The sequence below is a fragment of the Staurois parvus genome, unplaced genomic scaffold (assembly GCF_062004578.1).
Source record: "Staurois parvus isolate SC_StPar_1 unplaced genomic scaffold, SC_StPar_1.0 ptg000320l, whole genome shotgun sequence".
In the NCBI taxonomy this organism is placed as follows: domain Eukaryota; kingdom Metazoa; phylum Chordata; class Amphibia; order Anura; family Ranidae; genus Staurois; species Staurois parvus.
The window spans coordinates 1801306-1820228 of NW_028318116.1; the positions used below are offsets into that span (position 1 = coordinate 1801306).

Consider the following 18923-nt stretch of genomic DNA (forward strand, 5'->3'; position numbering starts at 1 on the left):
ATACATAAGGGGGGATATGATCTCCATGTATAATACATAAGGGGGGATATGATCTCCATGTATAATACATAAGGGGGATATGATCTCCATGTATAATACGTAAGGGGGGATATGATCTCCATGTATAATACATAAGGGGGGATATGATCTCCATGTATAATACGTAAGGGGGGATATGATCTCCATGTATAAATACATCAGTGGTTCATATAGTGCACTCGGTGTAGAGTTATTCACCCTGAGGTCATCAGAGGACAAGGGGGCACTCCTTACGCCTGGAGGAAAAGAAATTTAATCTCCAAATACGGAAAGGTTTCTTCACAGTGAGAGCTGTGAAAATGTGGAATAGACTCCCTCAAGAGTTGGTTCTGGCCAGCTCAGTGGATTGCTTTAGAAAAGTCCTGGATTCTTTCTTAGATACACAGAATATAACTGGATACTAACATTTATAGGTAAAGTTGATCCAGGGAATATCAGCTTGCCTCTTGGGGGATCAGGAAGGAATTTTTTCCCCTGCAGGAGCAAATTGGATCATGCTTTGCTGGGTTTTTTTGCCTTCCTCTAGATCAACTGTGGGTGTAGGATTATAACTTTTTTTTTTCGGTTGAATGGAAGGACTTTTGTCTTTTTTCAGCCAGACTATGCGACTATGAGCTTTGTGACATGGTGCATTATCCTGCTGGAAGGAATCATCAGAAGATGGGGACACTGGAGTCATAAAGGGATGGACATGGTCAGCATTAATACTCAGGTAGGCTGTGGCATTTCAACGATGCTCAATTGATACTAAGGGGATCAAAGTGTGCCAAGAAAATATCCCCCACACCACTATACCACCCACCAGCCTGTACTGTTGATACAAGGCAGGATGGATCCATGCTTTCATGTTGTTTACACCAAATTCTAACCATACCATCTGAATGTCACAAATGAAATCGAGACTCATCAGACCAGACAACATTTTCCCAATCTTCTATTGTCCAATTTTGGTGAGCCTGTGCAAACTGTAGCCTTCATTTCCTGTTCTTAGCTGACAGGAGTGGCACCCAGTGTGGTCTTCTGCTGCTGTAGCCCATCTGCTTCAAGGTTCGATGTGTTGTGCGTTCAGAGATGGTAATTTGCATACCTTGGTTGTAACAAGTGTTTTTTTTAATTACTGTTGCCTTTCTATCATCTCAAACCTTTCCATTCTCCTCTGACATCAACAAGGCATTTTTTGTCCACACAACTGCTGCTCACTGGATATTTTTCTTTTTCGTGACATTCTCTGTGAACCCTAGAGATGGTTGTGCGTAAAAATCCCAGTAGATTAGCAGTTGTTGAAATACTCAGACCAGCCCGTCTGTCACCAACAACCATGCCACGTTCAAAGTCACTTAAATCCCCTTTCTTATGTTTGGTTTTACTTCAGCAAGTCCTCTTCACCATGTCTAGATGCTTAAATGCCTTGAGTTGCTGCCATGTGATTGGCTGATTAGCAATTTGTGTTTCTAAGCAATGGAACAGGTGTGCCTAATAAAGTGGCCGGTGAGTGTAGATATTACCTCATGCTTACGTAACCGCACGATCAAGATAATAGCATAAACCTTACATAAAATTCAACTGGATTGTTTTTCCCTTTCCTATTTGAGTCTTAGTGTTTTTATCCAGGGTACATATATTACCATTGGGGATATGTCACTTGTTACTTCAAAACACACACAGCGAGATGGACTGAATTTCAGTTGTTCCACCACCACCTGAAGTCCTACTATGGGTACATGCTTCTGATGTATGTTTTTTTTTGTTTATTTTTGTCAAGAAGCACAACTGAAGTTCTAACCTTTCCACAACCTGAACACAACTAACAACAAAAACTGTAATTAGAGTCCAGGCTTTAGTGATCTTGAAATATCTAACCTTGGTCCAAATTAACTACTTCCTACAAGTCTTGGCAATCAAAGGGCTGAGAACTGAACGTGAGGGATCAGCATGACAGCCTGGAATTTAGCGTCATCAGAAGGAAAGGTGAGGAGTGACCTTAGTTCTATTAATCTTTCGAACCTTCGGACTGCTGGGATTTGTACAGGATACCTACACTGGTGTTTCACCTCACCTGACTCTGCCTGCATCTTCACTGCCCGGGCCTTAGCCAGTTCTAAAGCCGTGATCCACCTCTGGCGCTCCACTTCTGAGCTGGCTTTTAGATGGTAGGTCTGGGCTCCTCCATTGGAGATCACAAAGTTACAGGAGTCCTCTACAGAAATGTTGGCCGTGGCGAGGTTGATTGTGCCGCGGCATGTGTGACGCATCTCTGCCTTTGATCTGTAGAAGACAACAAAACAGGAAAGATTTCAATCTAGCTTTACGTGCTAAAATCTGACTTAAAGCGGAGTTCCACCCTTTTTTTCCTGATCCTTGCCACACAATGCTCACCTGCAGAACAGTCTGTTATGGGATATTTTTTTTTTATTTATTGATTTCTAAATACCTATTTTTGCTGTCAGTATCCTGCACTTCCGGTCCGGCCACCTACACGACTTCGTCATTAGGCGATTCCCTAGGATTCTTAGGATATCGGTTTTGGTTTTCCCAGGTGTCTTTGGGAAGCCTAATGGTGAAGTCTCGTGGTATTTCTTCACCGGAAGTGATGTTATCAGGAAAAATGATTGACAGGTTGCCATAACAACAGGGCGGGATCTTCCGCCGCCGCCATTGTTATGGCAACCTACAAACAACACAGTGTGCCGGGCCGTGTCCTTACAACGCAAGCACGAGATCAGGAGGTGCATGCTGGGTAGCCAGCTGCACCGAATCCAGAAGAAAGTAGGAGCTTGCTTCAGATGCCCACACTAGTAATGGCCGTTGCCTGCCTGCCGGGATCCTGCTGAGAAATGTCACATTCACAAGTAAGCAAACGACATACACTTAGAACACTGTCCTAATTATATATTGAAACTGAAGAGAATGCAGGTGCTTTATGTAGAAAAGTGCAGAGGAGACTGGAACTCCACTTTAACAGTCTTCTTTATATGCCATCAAATCTATACAATGTGAATGCCTTCCTAAACTAATAAATCTGTATTGTGGACCTTGCACTACAAAGTTGTCAATCAATCTAAAAGGAGACATCAGTCAGTAGACACTCTACCTAAACCAGATTTGTCCTTTTTTGTGTTTAGCAAAGCATGGTTCAGTCTACTACTGTGCCTTGACTGCTGTCCAGCATCTAGTCTAGATATCCCCTTCCTGGTCACCACCAACATTAAGATCTGTGTATAAAACATACCCAAAATAAAAGCAACTCAGATGCCGCACTCCTAAACAGTCCATATGCTAAGCAAATAAAAAGTAGCTGAAGCCTAGGCTCCGCCCAGGTCACACCCACTGATGCATTTTGCCCTGCCCACGGGGCTTAGTCAACTCCGTTGCCTAAGCCCTGTATATATACTCAGGCATTGCGGCCCCGCTGCACGGGATCATGTACATGTACAGGACCTGGCATTTCAGGGTAGGGGGCGTGCATGCCTGCCACCCTGGCTGTGCTGTAATTCTCTACAGCACAAGATGATCAGTGGGTACCAGCCAATGGTTTCTGGCCGGGACCTACTGATCGGCTGAGCAAATGACAGAAGAGAGACCTGTGTTGGTAAACAACACAAGGCTCTCTACAGAGTGCAGAGCCGTGGCTGTTTTTTTTTCTCTCTCTGCAAAGCAGGGAGTTAAAACTGTTACATCGCTTAGAAAAAGCAGCACACGTTACCCACAATACACATTGAAAGGCACACAGTTAACGCTTTGATTGCTTCTAGACGTTAACCCTATCCCAGCCAGTGTCATTAGTGCAGCGACAGTGTATAATTAGCACTGATCTTTGTATTAGTGTCACTGGTGATGGCAGTGTCAGTTAGCATCAGATTGCCCACCGCACTATCATAGGCCCTCTATAAGTAGCTAATCACTGCCATTACGTGTATGAAAAAATGTAAATAAAAATTCAAGTACATATACACACACATACATACACGCCATGGTTTGCAGACACTAGCACGTTCACACAAATCAATTAATATACACTTTTTGGGATTATTTTTTTCCCCAAATCCATGTAGCAGAATTCAATCTGGCCAAATGTTTTTTTTTTTTTTCAGAGATAATACTCTGCATACCTTGGTTATAATGACTGGTTAATGGAGTTGCTGTTGCCTTTCTATCACCTTGATCCAGTCTGCCCATTCTCCTCTGATATCAAGGCATTTTCGTCTACAGCTCACTGGATATTTTCTCTTTTTCGGACCATTCTCTGTAAACCCTAGAGTTGGTTGTGCATGAAAATCCCAGATCAGCAGTTTTTGAAACTCAGACCAGCCAGCCTGGCACCAACAACCATGCCACATTCAAAGTCAAAGTCACTTAAATCCCCTTTCTTCCCCATTTTGATGCTCGGTTTGAACTTATCACCACGTCTAGGTGCCTAACTGCATGGAGTTGCTGTAATTGGCTTAGTAATTTGTGTTACCAAGCAATTATACAGGTGTAGATTTGCTGTTATAGGTACACACCTATGCAGGTTGCATTTGAGCTGTTTTTGCATTGCGTTTTGGAACGCATTTTGTGGGTCATTTTTCTTTATTTTTCTTGTTGCAGATTTAAAACGCAGCAAACATGCAATACATGCTTTTCTGCAGCATTTTCATTGAAGTCTATAGAACCCAAACTTTTTACGTTCAAAAAAGTCCCTGACCCTTTCCAAAAAAAGGAACCGGGTGAAAACGCGGAGATGTGAACCTGTCCCATAGGAAATCATGTTAAATGGGCTGTAGTGTGTTTCTGCAAAACTCTTAGGTGTGAACCTAGGGTAAGGGGAGATTTTCCGTCAGTTTTCTTCCCCTTCACACAAATGGGATTCTGCCCAATGGGACAGAGATCACAAAAAAAAAAATGGAACAACTTTGTATTAGGAGTAACAAGTTATTTTCCGGAGTTACATTTCAACTTTGAAGGGTACACAAGTGTATGGATGAGAAGACTGGACAGTATACAGAAGTTTAAGTTTGTGCCGGGCGTTAAAAAAGCTTGTTCTGTTTTTAAGGCGCCTATAAATAGCAGACTGCTTTCCCGGATTGCATCACCGGCTGATCCACAGATCTGACATGTTGCTTACACTTGCTTTTTAAAGCGAAGTAAGCATCTCACTGATGAGCTGTGCAGATGTTTGCAAACTCAAGCAGGCACTAGGCAAGTGAAGGGTTAAAGGCCCCAGGTGAGGTCATGGGCCGTCTCCTGTACTGATGGCGGCTGTCATGGCTCTCGCTGTGTCAGCCGGTGATCTCTCCTAGGTGATAACAGACCAGCCGGAGCTATGACTCTGCACAACCTGCCAAGACTTCGCATTGACTAGGAGCTGGCTAATGAAAAGGGACAGACACACCTGCTCAGATCTGGTTTCTCAGGACAAATTCTTTTGAAGGAGGCCATGTAAAGGAACACTCCGCCCAAATCTGAGATTTTAAGTTTTGGTCGCGATTACATGGTTGGTAAAGCTGAATAAAGACACAGGCCCATCCATTTCAATATGTGTGTGTGCTTGTCACAACCAATCTTCTTATCCCTTACCCCTGTATGTTGTGTAGTTTATCTACACCCCCACTGAAACCACCAACTGTGGAAGGGAGCTCCACCTCCTTACCGCTCTAACAGTAAAGAACCCCTTATGCAGTTTAACCGCATATTTATATCCACAATATATACATGGACTGGACGGGAGCAGTGAAGGAGTGAGAGGCCATTTAAAAATGGTGTCCCCACTCTCTGCTTGTAGCGCGCAGCACTGCAATCCAGTTCCCGCTGTGTCCTCCGGACACAGTGGAACACCCATCGCTGTACGGGACCTCTGTGCGAGGTCTGGATCATGTGATCACTGAATGGCCAATCAGTGATCACATGAAGAGTAGAAAGCAAGATGTCACTTCTGACATCATTGCTTACTACATGTGAAATCTGTGAATGATCACAGAGGTCACATGGAACAAGGCTATTCACAACAGCCTTGTACCATGTGACAAGCTGTGACCAATCACAGCTCACACAGTATTTCTCAATGGCTGCAAGAATGCAGCCAGAGAGAAGGAGAAATTATTGCTTTTACAGCCTTTATGGGTGTAAAAGCAATCTGTGTAAAAAAAAAAAATCTTCATCACCCCCCACAAGTAGTACAGTGTCCCTATGGTGACACTGTACTGCTAGGGTGACAGTATGTAAAAAAAATAAAAATAAAATAAACTGTAAAAAAATGTTTATTTTAATTTTTGGTCAAACTAATTTGGGCTATTTTTTTTTTTTTTACACTAAAAAGATAATTGAATAAATTTTAGCAAAGATTTATGAAGATTATTTATTTGCAAAATTTTATAAGAAAAACTATTTTTTTCAAAATGTTTGGACTTTTTCATTTATATAACAAAAAAAATAAAAATCCCAGTGGTGAAAAAATACCACCAAAAAAGTTTAATCTGGCCTGGCCAGGAAGGGGGTGAAAGTGTCCAGACTTTTTCTTTTTTTTGGGGGGGTGCTTGGATGCAACTTACATTTTTTGCAATGCTTTTTTACTTTAGTTTTTTTTTGTCACATGGCGACAAAATATCCCGTGATGATTTTTTTTTTGGTGACAGGTTCTCTTAAACAAAACATCAGATTGCACTGCATTAGATTAGATTCCAGCCAAGCTGACCGATAAAAGCGAAAGGGGGACTCGGAGTTGATGTTTTATTTGTCGATCTTGAGTCCGCAAAAGTGGAGGGGAGGGGACATGTGTCTGCTTAGCTCCCTCCCCTCTATCTGGCTGCACCCTCCATGCTGGACCCAGGCAAGCGCAGCCCGGGATACATGGCGGGGGTGTGCGCAGGTGAGTTGCCCATTACTAAGGGCATGAAGAAATCAGGCAGCTACATAGTTGCTGGATTGCTTCCACCTGACAGCCAGAAGTTGTCTTGTCAGATATACTGACTGCAGCCACCGGGAGTGTGAGTAACCCCAAACCCCCCCCCCCCCCCCCCCCCCCCCCCCGCTCTCAGGTCCGTATGATGGATTTTTAGATCCAAACTGCATTCTTTTACATTTTTCATCATTAAACCTCATATGACACATAGCTGTCCACCTATGCCCCGGGACACGCAGGGAAGTCCCTGCACTACTTGGGAAATCGCAGCCCGCATGGGAACAGAGGTTCCCAGTGCTGGCGGCGTGCCATTAGAATGGCACCCGTCTGTGGGTCCCGCGTTCCTCTGTGTGGGTGGTGCAGCTGCAGGTATTTGTGCGGCTCCTGCATTCCTCTGTGGGTGGTACAGTTGCAGGTATTTGTGCGAGTCCCGCATTCCTCTGTGTGGGTGGTGCGGCTGCAGGTATCTGCGCGGGTCCCGCATTCCTCTGTGTGGGTGGTGCGGCTGCAGGTATCTATGCGGGTCCCGCAGTCCTCTGTGTGGGTGGTGCGGCTGCAGGTATCTGCGCGGGTCCCGCATTCCTCTGTGTGGGTGGTGCGGCTGCAGGTATCTGCGCAGGTCCCGCATTCCTCTGTGTGGGTGGTGCGGCTGCAGGTATCTGTGCGGGTCCCGCATTCCTCTGTGTGGGTGGTGTGGCTGCAGGTGTCTGTGCGGGTCCCCCATTCCTTGGTGTGGGTGGTGCAGCTGCAGGTATCTGTGCGGGTCCCGCATTCCTCTGTGGGGAGTGCAGCTGCAGGGATTAGTGCAGGTCCCGCATTCCTCTGTGTGGGTGGTGCGGCTGCAGGTATCTGTGCGGGTCCCCCATTCCTCTGTGTGGGTGGTGCAGCTGCAGGTATCTGTGCGGGTCCCGCATTCCCTCTGTGGGGAGTGCAGCTACAGGGATTTGTGCAGGTCCCGCATTCCTCTGTGTGGGTGGTGCAGCTTCAGGTATCTGGGCGGGTCCCGCATTCCTCTCTGGGGGGTGCAGCTGCAGGGATTTGTGCGTGCCCGCATTCCTCTGTGTGGGTGATGCAGCTTCAGGTATCTGTGCGGGTCCCCCATTCCTCTGTGTGGGTGATGCAGCTGCAGGTATTTGTGTGGATCCCGCATTCCTCCTGTGGGTGGTGCGGCTGCAGGTATTTGTGCGGGTCCCCCATTCCTCTGTGTGGGGTGCAGATGCAGGAATTTGTGCGGGTCCCGCAGTCCTCTGTGTGGTGGGTGCAGCTGCAGGTATCTGTGCGGGTCCCACATTCCTCTGTGTGGGTGGTGCGGCTGCAGGTATTTGTGCGGGTCCCGCATTCCTCCTGTGGGTGGTGCAGCTGCAGGTATCTGTGCGGGTCCTGCAGTCCTCTGTGTGGGTGGTGCGGCTGCAGGTATTTGTGCGGGTCCCCCATTCCTCTGTGTGGGGTGCAGATGCAGGGATTTGTGCGGGTCCCGCAGTCCTCTGTGTGGGGGGTGCAGCTGCAGGTATCTGTGCGGGTCCCGCATTCCTCTGTGTGGGTGGTGCGGCTGCAGGTATCTGTGCGGGTCCCGCATTGCTCTGTGGGTGGTGCAGATGCAGGGATTTGTGCGGGTCCCGCAGTCCTCTGTGTGGGGGGTGCAGCTGCAGGTATTTGTGCGAGCCCGTATTCCTCTGTGTTGGTGGTGCGGCTGCAGGTATTTGTGCATGTCCCGCAGTCCTGTGTGGGTGGTGCGGGTCCCGCATTCCTCTGTGGGTGGTGCGGCTGCAGGTATTTGTGCGGGTCCCCCATTCGTCTGTGTGGGTGGTGCAGCTGCAGGTATTTGTGCGAGTCCCGCATTCCTCTGTGTGGGTGGTGCAGCTTCAGGTATCTGTGCGGGTCCCCCATTCCTCTGTGTGGGGTGCAGCTGCAGTTATCTGTGCGGGTCCCCCATTCCTCTGTGTGGGTGGTGCAGCTGCAGGTATTTGTGCAGGTCCCCCATTCCTCTGTGTGGGGTGCAGATGCAGGGATTTGTGCAGGTCCCGCAGTCCTGTGTGGGTGGTGCGGGTCCCGCATTCCTCTGTGGGTGGTGCAGCTGCAGGTATTTGTGCGGGTCCCCCATTCGTCTGTGTGGGTGGTGCAGCTGCAGGTATTTGTGCGAGTCCCGCATTCCTTTGTGTGGGTGGTGCAGCTTCAGGTATCTGTGCAGGTCCCCCATTCCTCTGTTTGGGGTGCAGCTGCAGTTATCTGTGTGGGTCCCCCATTCCTCTGTGTGGGTGGTGCAGCTGCAGGTATTTGTGCGGGTCCCCCATTCCTCTGTGTGGAGTGCAGATGCAGGGATTTGTGCGGGTCCTGCAGTCCTCTGTGTGGGGGGTGCAGCTGCAGGTATCTGTGCGGGTCCCCCATTCCTCTGTGTGGGTGGTGCGGCTGCAGGTATCTGTGCGGGTCCCGCATTCCTCTGTGTGGGGGATGTACAAGTTCAACAGACACAGCCCCGGGGTACACCACTGCTGAGGAGTTAAAGATGAACCCCAGGCAGAATTCAGAACAGACACAATACAGATATGGAAGCTATTGTACCCACCACAGGAATTAGATTTCTATTCATCCAGTCCTGATATTTACACAGCTCTGTCATAAAGCACAATCCTATCTGATAGGGAAGATGACTTGATTTTTCTCTGCTGCAGTTCACTTACACTTAGAGATTTATTTTCCATCTTCAACCTGTGATTGGACAGTGAAAGAAGCAGCAGACTGATATGTTGATTTCTCTGCCACTCTGATCTCTCCTACCATCAGTGTGTTCCTTGCACTGCAGTACATGCTTGGCTTCCGAGGCTGCTTCTTTGTCCCTGTCTGAGCTCTGCTGTACAGGGACTGCATAAGGCTGACATCAGGCTAAATTCAGGTACTTACTCTTACCCCCCGGTCACATCAAGCCCAACTTTGAAATCGTGCCAAACCACTGCACATCACATGTCCTGGTGACATCAGCGCACAGTGACCATTGAATGAAAGTGTAGCGCTCAAAAAAAAAAAAAAAAACTTTATGTAAAAAAATAAACATATACAATGAATTTACAAAAAAAAAAAAATATTTATATATATATATATATATATATGATAAACGTGAAATCCGACTCCTGTACAGGACATGCTGGTGCAGAAAATACACCAATCCCGGCAGTTCAGAAGAGGAGGACATTTGGTCCTCCTTTAAGGACAATCAGATCTGCTGAGTGCTCTCCGAAACGCACTCCGCACACGGCACTCACCAGGACATATGGCTGCGTAGAGGCAGCAAGAGGGCGCTATGGGTCACCCAAACCACAGCATTTCTCCACTAGAAGCCGTCCCTTTAAAAAGATGTCCCCTGGTTATGGCACCGACCAGGCCGGGCTATCACTCCCTAGAGCCAGCAGGAAAGTAGCGCAGCTGTGCGGAACAAGTGCTATAGTCCCAGATCTCCGCCACTGATGTCACGCAGCTCCACCCACCCTCAGACCATCTCTGGTGTCACGTCTGCAGTCTCTGACCATCTCTGGTATCACGTCCGCAGTCTCTGACCATCTCCTGCATCACGTCCGCAGTCTCTGAACATCTCCTGTATCACGTCCGCAGTCTCTGACCATCTCCTGTATCTCGTCCGCAGTCTCTGACCATCTCCTGTATCACGTCCGCAGTTTCTGACCACCCCTTGTATCCTGTCGGCAGTCTCTGACCACCCCTTGTATCTTGTCTGCAGTCTCTGACCATCCCTCGTATCCTGTTCGCAGTCTCTGACCACCCCTCGTATCCTGTTCGCAGTCTCTGACCACCCCTCGTATCCTGTTCGCAGTCTCTGACCACCCCTCGTATTTTGTCTGCAGTCTCTGACCACCCCTCACGTCAGCTGTAATGAGTGTCTACCCCCATGATGGGATTCGCGCTGGCCTCTTGTCTCTGAAGTCCCTTGGAGGACTTACAGTTGCAAGAAAAAGTATGTGAACCCCTTGGGATTACGTGGAGTTTTGCATGAATTGGGCATAAAATGTGCTCTGAACGTCATCTAAATCACAACAATAGAAGAACACAGTCTGCTGAACATAATACTACACAAACATTAGATGTTGCCATGGTTTAATTGCACATAACATGTAAACATTCACAGTGCAGGGAGGAAAAAGTATGTGAGGCCCTAGCTTAATGACTTCTCCCAGAGCTAATTGGAGCCAGGAGTGAGCCAACCTTGACTCCAATCAGTGTGATGATATTGGATGTGTTGCTGACAGCTGTCCTGCCCTTAAAAAACACACACCTGTTTTGGGTTTACTGGTTTCAAGAAGCACTGTCTGATGTGAACCATGCCTCGCAGAAAAGAGCTCTCAGAAAACCTACGATCAAGAATTGTTGACTTGCATGAAGCTGGAAAGGGTTACAAAAGTGTCTCCAAAAGCCTTGATGTTCATGTGTCCACGGTAAGACAGACTGTCTACAAATGGAGAAAGTTTAGCACTGTTGCTACTCTCCCTAGGTGCGGTCGTCCTGTAAAAATGACTGCAAGAGCACAGCGCAGAATGCTGCATGAGGTAAAGAAGAATCCCAGAGTGTCAGCTAAAGACCTACAGAAATCTCTGGCACATGCTAACATTTTTGTTGACACATCTACAATAAGGAAAACATTAAACAAGAATGGAGTACATGGGAGGACACCACGGAGGAAGCCATTGCTGTCCAAAAAGAATATTGCAGCACGTTTGAAGTTTGCAAAAGAGTACCTGGATGTTCCACAGCACTACTGGCAAAATATACTGTGGACAGATGAAACCAAGATTGAGTTGTTTGGGAAGAACACACAACACTATGTGTGGAGAAAAAAAGGCACAGCACACCAACATCAAAACCTCATCCCCACTGTAAAACATGGCGGAGGGAGCATCATGGTTTGGGGCTGCTTTGCTGCCTCAGGGCCTGGACGGATTGTTGTCATTGATGGGAAAATGATATCCAGAGTTTATCAAGACATTTTGCTGGAAAACGTACGACCATCTGTCCGCCAACTGAAGCTCCGCAGAGGATGGGTGATGCAACAGGACAATGACCCAAAGCATACATGTAATTCAACAAAACAATGGCTGCAACAGCACAGAATACGCCTTCTGGAGTGGCCCAGTCAGAGTCCTGACCTCAACCCGATTGAAATGCTGTGGCATGACCTTAAGAGAGCGATTCACACCAGACATCCCAAGAATATTGCTACACTGAAACAGTTTTGTGAAGAGGAGTGGTCCAAAATTACTCCAGATCGTTGTGCAGGTCTGATCTGCAACTACAGGAAACGTTTGGTTGAGGTTATTGCTGCCAAAGGAGGGTCAACCGGTTATTAAGTCCAAAGGTTCACATACTTTTTCCTCCCTGCACTGTGAATGTTTACATGTTATGTGCAATTAAACCATGGCAACATCTAATGTTTGTGTAGTATTATGTTCAGCAGACTGTGTTCTTCTATTGTTGTGACTTAGATGACGTTCAGAGCACATTTTATGCCCAATTCATGCAAAACTCCACGTAATCCCAAGGGGTTCACATACTTTTTCTTGCAACTGTACATGCCTGTTTTTATTCGCTGTTTGCGAGTACCATTCTTTTACTAATAAATTTTTGTTACTGAGGTAATGCACAAGGTTGGTGCGCTTCTTGTTTTTTTTTTTTCACTTTGCAGTATTGGTCGGGCTTCCCCAGCCTTGTTTTTGGAGCTGCACAACCTTTCATGCACTGGTGGTCGCTTCTTCTGGTTTGGTCCCGTCTGCAGTCTCTGACCACCCCTCGTATCCTGTCTGCAGTCTCTGACCACCCCTCGTATCCTGTCTGCAGTCTCTGACCACCCCTCGTATCCTGTCTGCAGTCTCTGACCACCCCTCGTATCCTGTCTGCAGTCTCTGACCACCCCTCGTATCCTGTCTGCAGTCTCTGACCACCCCTCGTATCCTGTCTGCAGTCTCTGACCACCCCTCGTATCCTGTCTGCAGTCTCTGACCACCCCTCGTATCCTGTCTGCAGTCTCTAACCACCCTTTGTATCCTGTCTGCAGTCTTTTCCTATATCCTGATGATCCCGTGTGCCTGTTGTCTGACACAGACTAATCACTGATTTTATATGCCGCTCTTTGGTGATGTTGGGGGCCGCACTTGATCCCCCCCCCCATATCAGGAAAGTTGAACACCACTGCTTAAAGCCAAGGAAGCCGCCATCTTAGTCTCTGTTTGACCTGCAGTTGCCATGGTGCTGCCCATGTGACCGGATATGACACCAGCCCTTTGATAGCTTGACAGTTGAGAGCACAAGCAACTGACATTCAGCACTCATGGCCCTGCAAGCGGGTAAATCGATGGGTTTAGTTGGGCTTTAAAGTTCCAATTTCAGGATTTCCCAAAGCGGTGACATTCCCAGCCCCGCCTTCAATGACAACTGTCAGTTTCTGGTGTGTTCATGTGGGCTCCCACTGTCACACCATGGAATGGGCGGAGTCATCACTGGAAAAGAAAGCACCATGGCGGAGTCATCACTGGTCACATGTGCAGCACCATGGCGGAGTCATCGCTGGTCACAGGTGCAGCACCATGGCGGAGGAGCAGCACTGGTGCCAATGACAGCAGTGGGCAGTTATCAGGAATTGTGCGGACTACAAAACACCTCCATCTCCTGGTGATGAGGAGAGGATAGGGGAAGGTGTTCTGTAGTCCCAGTCTAGCATGTTAACACTCCCCCATAACTATAATAGAGGGAGTGTTGTCACCCTAGCAGAACTACAAAACCCCCTCTTCTCCCAATAACATAGGGTGGAGGTGTTCTGTAACCCTAACAATTCCTAATTAAAAGTTATTATGAGCAGAATCCCCAGGTAACACTTTCTATATTTGGAATTGTTCTACAAAACACCTCCACCGTATGTTATGGAGAAGAGGAAAGTGTACTGTAGTCCTGGTCTAGTGCGTTAACACTCTTCCATAGCTACAGTACAGGGGGTGTTGTCACACTATGATGGGACTACAGAGACCTCCACCCCATGTTATTGGGAAGAGGAATGATGAAGGGGCTCTGTAGTCCTGATGTATAGTGAAAACACCCCCATAGTGGGGGTACAGAACCCCGCTCTTCCCAATACATTAGGTGGAGGTGTTCTGTAGCCCCAATAATTCCCAATATAGGAAGTGTATTCTGGACAGAACTGCCAGGTAACCCACTTCCTGTATTAGGAACAGTTAAGACTATAGTGTTATTAGGACGGAGAGGGGGGAGGTGTTCTGTAGTCCTGCTTTATGCGGACAACACTCCCCCATAGCTATAGTACAGGGAGTATTGTCATCCTAGAGCAGGACCACAGAACCCTTCCTCCTCTGCCCAGTATTATGGGGTGGAGGTGTTCTGTAGCCCTAAAAATCCTAATATAGGAAGAGCATTATAGGCAGAATCACCAGGTAATACACTTCCTGTACTAGGAATTATTGGGGCTACAGAATACCTCCACCTGTCACTGAAGAGAGGAGGAAGGTGTACTGTAGTCCTTCTCTAGGGTGGCCACAGTCTTTCATAGCTACAATATAGGTGCTGTCACTGTGAAGCAGGACTACAGCACACCTCCACCCACGTTACTGGAAAGAGGAGATGGGTAGGTGTCCTGTAGCAGCCCTACTCTATGATGACAACCCCCCCCCCCCCATGTAACAGCACTGAGAAGGATTTAATCGTAAAGCAGGACTACAGAGCCCTACTTCCTGGTCTCCTCAATAACATGGGATGGAGGTGTTCTGTAGCCCTAACAATTTCGAAAATAGGAAGTGTATTATGAGCGGAATCGCCAGGTTACACACTTCCTGTATTAAGAATTGTTGGACTACAGAACACCTCCACCCCGTTATTAGGAAGTGGGGAGGGGTTCTGTAGTCCTTCTCTAGGGTGAAACTGCTCCTCTAAAGCTAAAGGCCAGGGAGTGTTGTCACCGCACAGCAGAACTACAGCACACCTCCAACCCATGATAGCAGAAGGTGTCCTTCTTGACAGTGACAACACTCCTCCAAAGTCATCGTACAGGGAGTGCTGTCACACTAGAATGAGACTACAGAACACCTCCACACCACATTGGGACGAGAAGAGGCGGAGGGGTTTTGTAGTCCTGCTCTAGGATGTCAACACTACTCCATAGCTACAGTACGGCAGACCTACAGCACACCTCCACCCCATAGCTATAGTGCAGGCAGTGCCACAACACACCCCCACCCTTATTTTCTCAATAACGTGGGGTGGAGGTGTTCTGTAGTCCTAATTCCTAATATGGGAAGTGTATTTCAGGCAGAATCACCAGGTAACACACTTCCTGTATTAGGAACAGTTGGACTACAAAACACCTCCACCCCGTGATATTGGTAAGAGGGGATTCTGTAGTCCTATTCTACGGAAGTGTTGTCACCATATAACAGAACTACAGCACACCTCCACCCTAGGTTATTAGGTAGATGACAGGGGAAGGTGTTCTGTAGTCCTGCTCTTTTGTGACAACTCCTTCAAAGTGACAGTACAGGGAATGTTGTCACAGGTTAGAATGTGACTACAGAACACCTCCTCCTCATGTCTTTGGGAAAGGGATAGGAGGAGGTGTCCTGTAGGCCTGCTTTATGGTGACAACCTCCCTTAGATACAGTACAGGAAGTGCTGTCACCCTAGAATGGGACTACAGAACACCTCTACCCCATGTCATTGGGAAAGGGATAGGAGGAGGTGTCCTGTATGCCTGCTTTATGGTGACAACCTCCCATAGGTACAGCACAGGCAGTGTTGTCACACTAGAACGGGACTACAGAAGCCCTCCCCTTTCCTCTCCCCAATAGCATGGTGTGGAGGTGTTCTGTAGTCCCGATATAGAAATATACACCTCCTACGGGGCACAGTGGAAGGATATGGGGCCCCCCATTGCAGGGACACACACAGGAAGGGGGGAGGGCCCGGCACACATACCGGTAGTAGGAGAGCAGGCCGTTGCTGAGGACGAACCATCTCCTCTGGTATCCTTTGATGTAATTGGTCCATTTGAAGAGCCAACCCTCCCGGGCAGAGCCGGATCCGGAGCCGGACGAGCTACTGCTGGCGGAGCCCTCTCTCGGGGGGGCGGGGCCGGGTGGAGGGGGGGCGGGGGGCAGGGGCGGGAGGCTGCCAGGGGGAGCGGGCGGGGGAGGGGGGGACAGGGACGGGGAGACGGACCCGCTACCGGAAGCGGCGGGACCCGCGCGCACCTCCGCCATCAGGAGACACCGAGGAGCCGGAACCGGGGGCCGCCGGAACCAGAAGACACGTCCTGCGGGGCGGGGAGCCGAGGATGACCGCTTCCGGGGCGGGACCGAGGCCGGCGGCGCCATGTCGGAAGAGGGCGAGCCGGGGTAAAGAGGACCTGTCGGTAAAGAGGGGCGGGGACCAATGGCCGACTGTACTCAACTGAAAGGACTTGTAGTAGAAAGTTATGGGAAGCTCGGGTGACGTGGGGCATGATAACCGCTTTTATACTGTATGTCACCCAGGGGCGGACTGACAACTCATGGGGCTCCCGTGCAATAGGGGATCATGGGGCCCCTGTGTCCTTGCCCAAACTCAAAAAAACCTATGAAAAAGGTACCAGGGGCATCTCATGGGGCCCCCTACTGACCACGCACCCTCGGGCAGTGCCCAAGTTTCCAAATGGTCAGTCCACCCCTGATGTCACCTGATCGGCCATGTTAGGCCCCATTCACATCTCAGCGGTTTGTAGCGCGAAGCTCAATACTCCGAAAATGCTCCGGGGGACAAAATCAATCCACTCCACTCTAAGTTGCCTGACGCAGAACGCTTGAAACTCCCAAAAGTTTTGAAGCTAATTTTGTAGCTCAGTTTGAGCAGATGTGCACGTTTTTGGCACGGTTTTATTCCCATAGAAAAGAATATAAACGCGCGATTGATGCATTTGTGTGTGTTTTGTGCGATTTTCTGCTCAAATGAAAATATTGAACTAAAAAATAGCATTAGTATATGAATAAATGTAAATTATAATAAATACACATATAAATAAATTATTATGATTAATAAATCATAAATAACCCCCTAACCTTAAAAAAAATTATTATTATTAATAATAATAACTGAACAAATAAATATGTTAATACCAATAATAAAAAAATATATATTTTATTACTTTTTTAGGTTTTGGGGTTAAGGTTATGGGTTATACTAATTTACTATTACAAGTATTTATTTATGATTATTTTTATTTATTTGTGTATTTATTTTCTATTTATTTATTCATTTTATTATTATTACCCTAACACAGTGGTGGGCAACCTTTTTTTTCAACAGCCAAATCTCGCCAAAACCACGATTGAAATTTATTTTGAGAGCCACATTTTTAAAACTGAAAATACATCCCCCATATAGTAATTCATCCCCCATATAGTAATTCATCCCCCATAGTAATTCATCCCCCATATAGTAATTCATCCCCCATAGTAATTCATCCCCCATATAGTAATTCATCCCCCATATAGTAATTCATCCCCCATAGTAATTCATCCCCCATAGTAATTCATCCCCCATAGTAATTTATCCCCCATATAGTAATTCATCCCCCATAGTAATTCATCCCCCATATAGTAATTCATCCCCCATATAGTAATTCATCCCCCCTATAGTAATTCATCCCCCCTATAGTAATTCATCCCCCCTATAGTAATTCATCCCCCTATAGTAATTCATCCCTCATATAGTAATTCATCCCCCATATAGTAATTCACCCCCCATAGTAATTCATCCCCCATATAGTAATTCATCCCCCATATAGTAATTCATCCCCCATAGTAATTCATCCCCCATATAGTAATTCATCCCCCATATAGTAATTCATCCCCCATAGTAATTCATCCCCCATAGTAATTCATCCCCCATATAGTAATTCATCCCCCATAGTAATCCATCCCCCATATTAATTCATCCCCCATATAGTAATTCATCCCCCATAGTAATTCATCCCCCATATAGTAATTCATCCCCCATAGTAATTCATCCCCCATATAGTAATTCATCCCCCATATAGTAATTCATCTTCCATAGTAATTCATCCCCCATATAGTAATTCATCCCCCATAGTAATTCATCCCCCATATAGTAATTCATCCCCCCTATAGTAATTCATTCCCCTTATTGTGTCAATTCACTTACCTTTGCTCCACGCGTTCTCACCGTGTTCCCGCGCCGTTCTGGTCTTCAGGGCGGACTGTGAGAGGAGAGGAGTTCGTCACGCTGCCCCGCCTACATCCTGGCTGCCCCGCCTACATCCTGACAGCTGCAGAGTCCTGACTTTTGGGGAGGCCGCCCGAGAGGAGGAAGGGGAGCGGGCGCCCGGCACACAGAAGAGCCGCATTTAAGTTTGTAAAGAGCCGCATGTGGCTTGCGAGCCGCGGCTTGCCGACCACTGCCCTAACAATATATAAATAAATAATGACAAAATAATAAGTAAAATACTATAAATAAAATAATAAATAACATACTAATCCCAACCCAAACCCAATCCTAACCTTGACTAACCCCTTACCCTAACAAAAAAAACTAAATAATAATGAATAATAATAAAAAAAACTAAAGCTGATGGAAAAACCTAAAAAAGAAAAACCTAGCAACAAAACAGTTTGTAACACATAAGATAAAAAGATGTAGTGCAGCGCTAAAAAACAAACATATAACAACACAAACTCTGATATGATTATGTAAATTGCAACGTGTAAATTATGGAGCACAGTCCCATGTAAACAGACCCTTTGCTGGAAATGAGAAGTGCTGAGGTGACAATTCTATTCAAAAATCCAGTGAGATATCCAGTGAAGAAGTGGTAAGACTGCCTACTAACCAGGAGCGCACATATTATGCTCATTTAGGAATCCGGGAACAACTGGACATCAGATGAGGGGGCAGTCGGATTAGATGTTGATGTCCTCCGGGGGTCCCTCAGGTAGGATGCAGCCTAGGTCTATCG

General features: G+C 47.1%; 1 protein-coding gene across 1 annotated transcript in view; it reads right to left on the reverse strand.

Annotated features, from left to right (window-relative positions):
- Positions 1-16204, reverse strand: part of LOC149457476 (oxysterol-binding protein 1-like) — a 49913-nt gene extending 33709 nt beyond the window's left edge. Inside the window, exons 1-2 of the mRNA XM_089683698.1 lie at positions 15890-16204; positions 2096-2304 (exon numbers count right to left, since the gene is read on the reverse strand). Coding sequence (XP_089539824.1) covers positions 2096-2304; positions 15890-16173 — 493 coding nt within the window. The 5' untranslated portion in view covers positions 16174-16204. The remainder of the gene's footprint in view (positions 1-2095; positions 2305-15889) is intronic.
- Positions 16205-18923: the final 2719 nt, after the last annotated feature.